At 32.2% G+C, this 11961-nt stretch overlaps 1 protein-coding gene and 1 long non-coding RNA gene across 2 annotated transcripts; one reads left to right on the forward strand and one right to left on the reverse strand.

Moving 5' to 3' along the window:
• The first annotated feature begins 373 nt into the window (after nt 1-373).
• Nucleotides 374-3327, forward strand: LOC132749578 (uncharacterized). Its single transcript, XR_009628440.1, has 4 exons — nt 374-482; nt 714-836; nt 1246-1284; nt 2908-3327. It is a non-coding gene; the product is annotated as an uncharacterized LOC132749578 (long non-coding RNA).
• Nucleotides 3328-3467: 140 nt separating this feature from the next.
• LOC132749570 (uncharacterized) lies at nt 3468-10226 on the reverse strand. Its single transcript, XM_060739384.1, has 6 exons — nt 8469-10226; nt 7678-7937; nt 6857-6987; nt 5624-5712; nt 4521-4769; nt 3468-3693 (listed from the first exon to the last, which is right to left on the reverse strand). The coding sequence occupies exons 1-6, from the start codon at nt 10084-10086 to the stop codon at nt 3674-3676; spliced, it is 2367 nt and encodes a 788-aa protein (XP_060595367.1). The 5' UTR covers nt 10087-10226; the 3' UTR covers nt 3468-3673.
• Between the last annotated feature and the right edge of the window lie 1735 nt (nt 10227-11961).

Below are 11961 nucleotides of genomic sequence, written 5' to 3' on the forward strand. Positions count from 1 at the left end.
GAAATTAATATATATTTCATTTCTTTCTCCATGAATATCATTTTTATGATATGTGATACATAAAAATTTCTTGAATCATTGTAATATTTTGTCAGTGTATAAATTATTATGTCCGGTTTCTATATCATTAAATGGATTTTTTTTTTTACATTTACATATAGGATAATGACAACAAAGAATTATCTAGTTAATTGTAAATGTTCACATGCTATAATGATAAAATGGACAGTTAAAGCACCCTAGCACCGCCTTTAATAGAATTCAATCACTGTAAACATTATTGATTGTTACAATATGAACGAAGTTGTAATTTATATGCACCATATTAATGTGAATTACAAAATATGACCTATACCATTATCTTGTTATTTATTGTATAAAGTAAGGTATTCAAATCATGTTATAAATTGTAGGTCTGTTAATTTAGATGTTGCAAAGCAGTTGAAAGGCTACGGGCCAAACAGTCAGGGAAAAGGAGCATCGTAAGAAGATTTATATGCTTATTCTCTTTTTCTTTCATTAACTGAAAGTTAGTTTTTCTTACATACATATAAATCCGTTCGGATAGATGTACGTATACGTATATAAACCTGTTAAGATTTACATATTTTGCATAGAGTTAGTTACGGTATAATTGTACATGTACAATCAGTCGTTAATATAATTTTAAATGATATTATTGCTAAAAGTGAATTTCCTAAAATTATTTGCAGTAACTTATTTGAAGTACAAACATCGAGTGGAACAACAGCTGTAGATGGCACGTGTCCAAAATTGAAAGCGTTCATAGTGAGAAATGGCATTGTTTATATCAAAACGTCACCAAATTGTCAAATGTAAGTAAGAATACTTCAGTCAGTTACTTAATCACTCTTGGATTTTTTTTTGAGTTGTAAATATAGATAAACATATCTGCTACGTCATAATACAATTATGCAAATATATTTTTTAATAAGTCAGCAAATTGTAATTTGTATAATAGAATAAGACGGTCAAATATACCAAATAGACAAAAGAATACGTTAAAGAAAAACTGAAAGACATGTCATTGTGCTTGTATACTCTCTCAGCGTTCCATCTTTTTGTTAATTTTGGTTATTAAGCATTACATTATCTTGTTACTATTTTAGAAACTGTTTATACACATCTTTATATGATTTATCAGTTTATTTAGGTAATTTCTGTTTTACAAATATATGAACCCTGAATATGAAGCACATATATTTGGTAAACACTTTATTTCAGAATTATACATCCTGACAGACTGACTACATGGAGGAACTAGTAAGTATTCTAGTATATATAATAATCAAAGCACAGAAGGCGCTGAATTTGTTTGGGTCTCAGAATGTCAGAAAGGTGAAGGTTGTGAGATTATAAACCAATTTGTTTGTATAGTGTCACCAATGCTGTTTCCAGTGTTATCACTATATTAAATTGGCTATAAGACTTATTGCAACACTGATATTCAATTCAATGTTTATTTGGCTTAAACAAAAAGCCAAAACAAAAAACCAAAACAAAAAAAACATGAGTTGCCTGAACTGGGATTTGAACTCCAGACCTCTCGCTTCTAAAGTGAACGTGTAAATCCCTCGACCATGGTGAGTTATGAGATAACGGCCTGAAGAATACCATATCATGCTAAATTAGAGTTTATAATCCTTATTAATTTCGATATATTTTGTTCACGGTAAACCTGTTGTTTAACGTTGTTTAACACTGAAGTTAATAATCATGGAGCTGAATATAAGCATGTATATATATATAAGAATAACACTATATTAGAAATCTTCGACCAATCGGGAACTATTTCGTCGTTACGAAAATTAATGCGCCTGTCATTTGACAATCTTTACGCAGTGAACTCCCCTTATTTTTTCGGCGTTAATGTTCATGTGAAGGGAAGTAATCGCTTCGAGGAGTTGGACTACTTTCGGTATTTGCAAATAAGAACACCAGGGTCTGAAATTTCGCTACCATTATTTGTTTGGTCCGACGACCAAAACAAATAAAAACGTGATATATGCCTTTCTTTACCGACACAAGAATCGAGTGAAAGCTATTCAAAGAAAGTTTATTATTTCATGGCACAGTTTTATAAATTTATTAATGATTAAATAGAGGATATTTGTTTAGTTCAGTGTAAGATCGGAATATATTTCACCGAGTGAGCACCAAAAGGTATATTTCACGAGTGGCGCAGCCACGAGTGAAATATGAACTTTTGGTGTTCACAAGGTGAAATATATTTCGATCTTACACTAAACTAAACAAATTTTCTTTTTATTATATGCAAAGAAACGTTTTAAAAAGACATTAAACCTAATACCGAATGAAAAGCGCGCCAAATAAAATTGCAACATGACGTCATTTACTGACGTCACGTCATTAAGTTGGTACCCAGTTCTGTGCACGCTGGTATTTCACTGAAACAACATAAGGGGCCTAAATTCAAAACAGTGAAATTATCAAAGTGGTAATTTCACTGTTTCAAACAGTGAAATTACCAGTTTTATATCACTGATATATTTCTATAAACCACCGAAAAGCATGTAATAAAGTAATATCATTTTCTTTTCCGTTTTGAGCGATCCCAAGTCATTTTCCACATTTTGCAAACAATGTAGAATGATTAGCGCGGCAATACAAGTAAAACTATTGTTAATGAGGTGCAAGACATGAACTTAGAAACACATCATTGTTTTAATCTTATAAATTAATTTTCTGCAATTAGTAGTACTATATACAGAATTACCGACCCACAAGGATTAAATATATTAAAGTTAAAATGTTATATAAGTTATACTATAAGACGAAAAGAAAATGACAGATAGAAGTCATGTAATAATATTAATTACATGTATACTGAACACATTAATGCGGTTTTTCTGCTTCTTTTTCCAGAATTGTTACAACAAAGGCTGTGGTTGATGTGAGAAGGTTAAAGTGTTCCATAGAGGAAATAGCCGACAGTTAGTTATGTACATAGAAGAGACCAAATAATGGAAACCCTTAATAATTGTTTGTCAAAATATACTTTTCAACATTCATTTTGTAACAAAAGGCATTATTCATGGAGACTACTATTTCGACGAGACCCGAGTATGAACGCTGAATAAGTTAAATACCCGCTGTTTGTACATAGACTACAACAGATAACGTCATTTTACATTGACAGAAGAACTAGTAAAATAATAATTATTGTTGAAGCAGTGTTTAATACTTTTAACGTTGTTGGTGGTTTTTTCTCCAAATTATGCCAAACTGCATCTGTAACTTAAAGTTATGTACGCATTATGTTACGAGTAATAAATCTAAGGATACCATACTGACTTCAACTTTGTTAATTCACTACCACATTAAAACGGACAAAATATTAAACATAGATCCATATAGTATTTCCTCTGCCACGCGAATCCCTCAGAGTTGAAAGTTGAAAACTGCGATAAATCAACGAAATTCTGATGTTATGTTAGTAACAGCACCCTTAAAAACATTTATTCCGATGATTTCCCGCTTCATGACATATACAGCACCCTTTATAATAGTGTCATATTTTTCAGATTGATCAGTTGTATCAGGAAAAATATTCATCACAGACATTACACGAGTTCTGACATTTGTTTCGGAGAACTTTTGGCATCATTATTATCTCAGTTTGTCAGCTCCATCATGAACTTCTAGCACAAGCTGCAATAAAATTAAAGAAACATAGATATAACAGAACATCTACAGCAAACAAATAACATCGCAATGCTTACTACATGTTTATCACACACCCGTGCCGATTTTGCGACTCCGTAAAATGGTATTGCACGGCCGTGCATATATTTTGACGTGACGTCATTAGCGTTATACAAACATAATGTAAAGAAGCGCTAAATATTAGCGTTATACTATAGGCGCGTCAATGAAAATTGACTCTTATTTCACTTTCAACGGTCTTTATTTTGGGTATGTGATAAATAGAATATTAAATTCGTGTAAGTTCATTACTGAATTTATTGCACTAGTTGAATAAAATAATATTATGCTCGCCAGAGGCTCGCATAATATAATTTTATTCAACTCGTGCAATAAATTCAGTATTGAACTTACACTCATTCAATATCCTCTATATATAGAAGTGAATTTCAATGAAATTACTAGTAGTTTTGATTGGTTTATGTTTAAGTTATGAATAATATTTTTTAAATCTACTATACAAAATATACTCTAGATTAGCTAATAACACTTAAATCTCACGAACTTTATAAGGGACGGAAATCTCAAAGCACTGGGAAAAGTCAAGGAAAAGCTGTATCCGTGTGGTTTTGTATGGTGGTTGTGAGGTTATCCAAAACATGTTTTTCCTCCAACATAGATCTAGAATACAATTTTCTACAAAAGTATTGCATATAAAAATAGAAACAAAAAAACATCCCCAGAATCTATGACTTTTTGTATGCAACATAGATACCATCTTTTATACAGACGTTACACATATTAATTAATCATTATACAGTGAAATAACTTACGCAAAAGTACGAAGTTGAAAATAAATCTCGGATCCTCAAACGTTATGCTAAGTTTGGACTCGAGTTCATTTGCTGCATCGGCCCACGGAAACTGATTTGGTGGATCATGTGTTGTGTCTAATGTGACATAATAAGTATCTCTGCACGCGTATGGTGACGTCTTCATATCCGTGCAGGACATAAAGAATACATAGTCCTCTGGGCGCTCTGAGAAAAACATTATACGCTCCGTTTTCCCATCATCCATTTCTGTGTAATACAAAAAAGTATCGTAATTAATATTTTAATTTTCAATTTATGTAACCTATTTCATTTTATATAGAAATACAGAATGTAATAATAGATATAGGCCCCTAAATCAAATTAAGTAATTTTCCCGCTATATATCTTAAATGAACATGTATATCTTTCAATCTGTAAAATTTGAAAATGTTTACTAACTGAATAGCGAACAGTACAGACCATGATCAGACTCAATTAATGTGCCAGATGATATTAGTCTGCACCGGTCGCATGGGCAGCAGCAGGCTAAGGGCTTAAAGAACTATAACACACGAATATACTACAGTTCTTTGAATTGTCAATTTACGAGTTTAATGATTTAATGAGGACGTACTAAACAATTAAATATATTTAAATATTAAATAACAGTAACATTATAATAAATCTATAAAATATGTCAATGTTTTATTCGGATAATTAACAATGTGAATTTTGCCTACCATAGGCAATAAACATTCAGCAAAAGTATAGTATGACCAAATTCTATTTTGTTTATACATGTAGTTAAATTTTGCATTTTATATTGAAAATCCTATTACATAAATGAATACATATCAGAATGGTTTGTTTCAAAAAAGCAAATCCACCGGGCAAACTCGATCATTGTATCAGGAAATTGATTGAAAAATTCAAGCGTCTATGTGTTGTTTGAACAATCATTTCTACATTTTGCAGCAACTTATATATTCTTTCAGAAATAAAAGTTATAAGATAAAAAACATCTATGTATTCATTAATAGCTTGATTTATTCATTTCTTTTCTCAAATTCAAAAACGAAGAATGAATATATATCCGTATAATAAATGAATGCTAGGTTTACCTTTTTCAAACATTGCAATATCTGTGTTTCCAACAAGATTTCCCATTTTAAATTTTTTGATTTCTTGGCATTTTCTTGAGTATATAAATCTATAAAAAGAAAGAAGAAAACGATTTATCTAAATGTGCTGATTCAAGTTCTCGTTTCCTTTTACTTTCTCTAATATTAATTTTCGGTTGGGTTTTAACTCGCACCAACACATGGCGAATTTTCAGCTTTACTGGTGGATGAAGACATCGGGTGCTCTTCCGTGCATTATTTCGGGTACGCACGGGCACCTGAGGTGAACAACCAAGGTTCTGTAAGTTAGCTGGATAGCTTCCTCACATGAAAGAACCCAAAGCCCCTGTCGGGATTCAAACCAACTGCGATGAGTGTCAATTGTTTTTGAAATCAACGACCTTCCCATCGGTCACGGACGCTATAGGAATCGCGCCAATGGAACAGTTTTATATAATCAGTCAATATACATTGTCATTGTCACTGAAAAGGATTTAGACAATGCGCATAAATTCTATTTACTTGCTAATAAAATTCTGCATTTAAAGCGACTCCGCTTTGTTTTGCACATGACGGACTGGAAATATTTTTAATCGAGATTAATGTTCCATTTGATGTAGGTCTAGACCAATAACATATGTGCAAAATTTCTAAGCTAAAATAGCATAAAATTACGATTTTCAAATCATTTTAGCATATTTTATTGTTTTGTATATCTTTCTGATTTAAGTGCCCCATCTGATCTATGTTAGTAGTTCTAATTTTGTTATAGGCTTTTGCCTGGACTTCATACAATTATTGTTTAAATTTTGAAAAAGAATGCTTCCAAAATAGTCGAATGAATAATATGATTGTATATTTTTTTCTAAGAAGGACAAAATCTTTGCTTAATTGTCGGTCACTTGTTTAAATCCCTTCTTCAAATAACAGCATAATACTATGTTCTGTTTACGTACAATATTCATGTTTGTTAAATAAGAGATACATTCTTCATAATAACTCTTTTGCTAATCAGCCATTAGGAACAACATAATATAAATTTTATGAAAATATTTCATTATATATAGTTTTATACTCTTTAAGACAGATCGATCGTATATCATAATCATGGTGGTTTAAGCTGCTCTTCATTTCAGAGTGATTTCCCTTACATGTATGCTTTATATCACCAAATTGAAAATATGAACGTGAAAAACTATTTAAACAGAATCCAGGATATGAGTAATGTCTTACCGGAATAGAAAAGATACATAAAGTTCTCCGTCCTCTATTGTATATATCGCCTCTAGCTGACGCACGTGTTGAAACAACTTCTTCTCCGACTCCTCCAGAATGTACAACTTCTTTAACGGTTTACCAAGCACCTGTTTTAATAATTAATAATAAAGAAAGATAATTCAGACTTTTGTTGTGAATAAGAATACTAGAATGAGCGATACTCAATTTTCAACACTTTTCAAGTGCTGGAATCAATGACCAAAAAAAAATATAACAACACTAAGTTTCATCTATGCTAACACTGAAAGCAAAGATATCATTTCAAGAGAAAATATATTATTATAAAATAATATTATCCATCATTTTGTGAAAGGTATTGTTATGGAAATTTATTTCCATACAAAAAGTAATAAGAGCTTAAAAAGAACATAAGTTAATTTTTTTTCCATGTACGAAGCACCTACTTTCCTGACGCTAGTATATCCGAGAGCAGGCACTTCTAGAACCTAAGGAGTTAACAAAAGTTGTATAAATTTTACAAACAGTGAATATAATCATTCGTGCCATGAAGTTTTTACAAACATGAACAGAGTCGAAAGAGAGATCACGAGGGGAGCGGTTGCCTCTTGGTTAGGGTGTCTGCCGCTCAACACAGGGATCATGGGTTCCCTACTCAGGTCACAACCATATTTCTTCATATGCCACCAGTACGAAAGTGATTAATATAAGTTGCAAGAACTTGTTTTGCAATCGAGCTAGAATAAAAATGTTTAAACTAAACTAAAGAGAGATCATGATCCTGTTTCTAAATAAAGAGGTGCCTATTATTCAATTACCTTGTTCTTTAAAGTTGTTAGACTCATTGGCCTAGGGAACCTCTGATATTTTATATCAGAAGTAAATATATCAAGCGGTGTTACATCCTCTGGTCTTCGCACTGTAGGCGCTGCAGCTGTGGGCCGGTTCTTGTTCACAATTTTAGGTGTTGTAGGAGTTGTCATCTTTGTAGATCTACTCCACGTTGTTGCCATTACTGTTGGTGATTCTGTTGTTATCACTGTCGTTTCAGGTATTGAAATATCTCTGACAGCGTTGCCTGAAAACATAACGAAAATTATTTGTGAATTAAAGAAAGCACATGTGTTTTGTATGTATGTATGTGCGTGCGTGCGTGCGTGCGTGCGTGCGTGCATGCATGCATGCGTGCGTGTTTGTATGTACGTACGTACGTACGTATATATGTATGTATGTATGTATGTATGTATGTATGTATGTATGTATGTATGTATGTATGTATGTATGTATGTATGTATGTATGTATGTATGTATGTATGTATGTATGTATGTATGTATGTATGTATGTATGTATGTATGTATGTATGTATGTATGTATGTATGTATGTATGTATGTATGTATGTATGTATGTATGTATGTATGTATGTATGTATGTATGTATGTATGTATGTATGTATGTATGTATGTATGTATGTATGTATGTATGTATGTATGTATGTATGTATGTATGTATACAAAATCAATAACATACTTTTACAGTATAAGAAAATAAACAAAATACTGTTATTAATACAGCCAGAAAAAGTCAACTAGTGATACATATACTGGTACCTGTAGTGTCAACATTGTGCAGATTGTCAGCATTAGCTTCTGCTGGTTCCACTATGTTTTTCAAAGGCATTTTATTGTCATATGCGTTATCCAAAACTGCCATTGTGGGGGTTATCTTCGAATCATAATTTTCACTTATCGCTTCATTCCTTGTCATAGCTTTATGTCCTGTATCCTCCTTCCTTAACGTGTTTTCGTGCAGCACTTCGTTAGTTTTCATTTGATCAGCATGGACTTCATTGTTATTTATTTTGTCAGAAGAAATTTCATTATTTTCTCTATCACTAGACGAGTCTTTATCGTGTACTTTTATATCAGATGAAACTTTATTGATATTAACTGCATTAGCTGAAATTTCACCGTCTTCAATAATGTTAGCTGAATCTACATTGGTTCCTGTAACAAGTAAATTAGCTGAGACATCGCTGTGTTCTTTATCAACAGATAAGCTATCGGTATGCTTGATTTCCTTTTCTAAAACATCATCAACACCAGTTAGGTCATCACTGTGTTCATCAACATTAGCTGGGACTTCGTTACTTTCTACTTCATTAGCTGGGACATCACTGTGTTCTATAACATTAGATGGAAAAACGCTGTGTTCTACTCCATTAGCTTGGACATCGATGTGTTCTACTCCATTAACTGGGACACCACTGTGTTCTATATGGTTCGATGGGACATCGCTTTGTCCTATTACATCAGCTTGGACATCACTGTGCTCTATTATGTTAGTTGTGGCATCATTATTATGTATCACATTAGGGGATACCTTATTATTTTCTAATTTATTTGACGAATCATCAGTGTTAAGTATATCATTAGGAGAAACTCTTTCACTTCCATTGGAATCTAACGTTTCATCGTTGACATGCACAGTTTTACTCTTTATGACACCATCTCCACTGCTTGCAATGACTCTTTGAGTGTGGCCATTCGGATTTTTCTCCTCGATAAAAACAGTAACAGTCGGTCGTAGACGATTTTTTGAATCGTCTTTAGCTACAACTACAGCATCGTTTTCCGAAACAGATTGAACACTTGAACCTAGAGTCTTTGCTCCTGGTTTTATATTATTATCTTTGTGCAAACCATGATTCTCATTATTTTGAAGTGAGTTTGTTCTTATATTCAATTCAAATTCATTACTTTTTGTATTATCCCCATTTCTTTCTTTTACAGCAATAGCATTTGTTATTGTTTTGCTTGCGTTTGGATGATGCTGGTTCACATGTTGAATAATGTTACTGGAGACGAAAGAATCCGTTCCACCCTTGGTTACATCGCTTTGTTTCTTAGTTAACAAAGTTGTCTCGCGATCTTGCTGTTCGGAGTGTTCATGCAGTATGTTTGGTATTGATTTAAATTCTCCAAGCTGTGGTTTCGACGACATCTTTGTTTTGTTGTTTCTGTCATTTTGTGATATTGCGACGACTGAATTACTGTTCCTTTTTAATACAGAATTATCATTTCCGGATTGCATAATACTTTGTTGATTTAAAGATTGTGATATTCTCGTGGCAGCATCCGATATTTTCCCCTTAAGATGTCTAGCTTCACTGAAGGAAATTGTCAAGATTAAAATTACACAAAATAGGCAATTTCTATTAAATTTCATTTTTATTTCTTCCTTATAATCCAATGTTAAATACTCTGGTATACAAAAGTGTCTAACAATAACAATCGTAAAGTTATTAATCAAAATCGATAATTGAGCTTCAATAAAACACACCTTTCAAGTCAATTTCCTCGTTTTTGTAGCATGTGTAAAATGCCCAAAGGCCTGTTTTATATTTCCCCTACTATACAAAATGACAAATTAAATTTTGTTGACTGTTACATGGATATACCGCAAATGCGTGTTCAATAAGGTAGTAAAAATTTATATAAAAAATAGAAAAAAAAGTTCCTTACTTTTACTGGGATAAGTAGAAATTTAATCCATATTAGAAAAATAATTATTTTCTAACTAAAAGAAGAGAAAAACAACCCAGATTTAATTCAAAATATATTTATATGTCTGATATTTACTCTACATGTAAATTTTTCATCATATATAATGTTTAGATATGTAGAGTCTGAAGACGAAAGATGTGGTTGTTTCCCACTTAATTAATTATCTTTTAACTAATGAAACGGTATTATTCTGCATTTAAAAGAATAGATAAAAAATAGAGAAAGACAGAATCCCTAAAGAATGCCCGACACGGCAATTTTGAAAATGTTGCAGGGTCAGTTTGATTGAGCCTGTTCATGGACGGTACTGAGAAGTGCAAGTCACCGTCCATACCCCCTAGCACTGGCTTAAGCAAAATTCAACATTTAAACACGAAAATAATGAAATTTTGGATTTAGAAACATCCGCAGATGTGTTCATACGGTGGTTATCTTGGAATCTTCACTGTGACACAGTAGTTCCATTCCATGTAAAGCGGCGTATGGTCCCCAAATAAAAGAATGCGTGTGTCTTAAACAGAAAAAAATCGGCGGAACTAAATAAAATGGAATTTTGAAAGGAGATCTGAGGTTCTGAAACCTGCATATCACAGACAAGACGTCAAAAGACAAATTTATAAAGCAGACAACATATCTTAAGGGTCATTATACAGTATTTAAGTAGGAATATTGGAACCACCCAAGTTGAAAAGGGCCAAATAGAAGAAATGTGGAATCTGAAATTAAAAGTGTCTAAAGCAAAAGTTATGATTTTTGAAAATGGTAGACATACATCTTATGTTTTTTTTTTGTATAACACTAGAATTGAAATTGTAGAATCTTTTCAATATTTAGGTGTGACTATTTTAATTTAGGGCAGACTGCTTGTTTTTTATGTGGGAAAATCAGTTTACTGCATTTAGATTTAGTATTATTTAACAACGAATTTTAGTCATATTTTATCAAATTTGGTATTCTCCAATTGATAACTCGTTTAGATTATATACATATTGTTTATTTAAACGTCCATTTGAATTTGAACATTATAGACCTTTTTACAATACGATTTTCCATAGCAACGAATGTTGCATTTCGCGCATGCGCATTCTGCGTAGGGCAAAAAGCAATAACGATATCTACAGTTTATCATACTTTAAGGCTTTAATAGATGCGATTTCATGTTATGTCACCCAAAAAATATTAATTTTGGGATGACTTAAGGCGGTAAGTACTGAAAACGTGAATTTTTTTAACAGATCTACGAAAATGTGCGGGAGTAATAATTCAATGGTCAAAACGGGCACACACATGTCTTTGTTAAAGGTATCATTAGACGACTTTTCCATCACGATCGATGATGTGATAAAGGCTATTTCTACCCTTAAGAGTGGTAAAAGTGCTGGTATAGATAAACTTATTCCGGAGATATTTATTGAATGCAAAACAATTTTAGCACCAATATTATGTAAATTGTTTAATCATATTTTCAATTCAAATGAATATCCTGAATCGTGGTGTAGTGGTATTATTGTACCAGTGCCCAAGAAGGGTAACCTAA

The sequence above is a fragment of the Ruditapes philippinarum genome, unplaced genomic scaffold (genome assembly GCF_026571515.1).
Source record: "Ruditapes philippinarum isolate M1 unplaced genomic scaffold, ASM2657151v2 ctg19685_1_1_1_1, whole genome shotgun sequence".
Classification (NCBI taxonomy): domain Eukaryota; kingdom Metazoa; phylum Mollusca; class Bivalvia; order Venerida; family Veneridae; genus Ruditapes; species Ruditapes philippinarum.

What these genes read in the sequence shown, in the direction of transcription:
- LOC132749570 (XM_060739384.1), bottom strand. Translation starts at nt 10,086, where the DNA reads ATGAAATTTAATAGAAATTGCCTATTTTGTGTAATTTTAATCTTGACA. An exon ending in TATTGCAATGTTTGAAAAAG is followed by an intron (nt 4,770 to 5,623) that starts GTAAACCTAGCA and finishes TGTATTACACAG; the next exon opens with AAATGGATGATGGGAAAACG. An exon ending in TTTCAACTTCGTACTTTTGC is followed by an intron (nt 3,694 to 4,520) that starts GTAAGTTATTTC and finishes ATTTTATTGCAG; the next exon opens with CTTGTGCTAGAAGTTCATGA.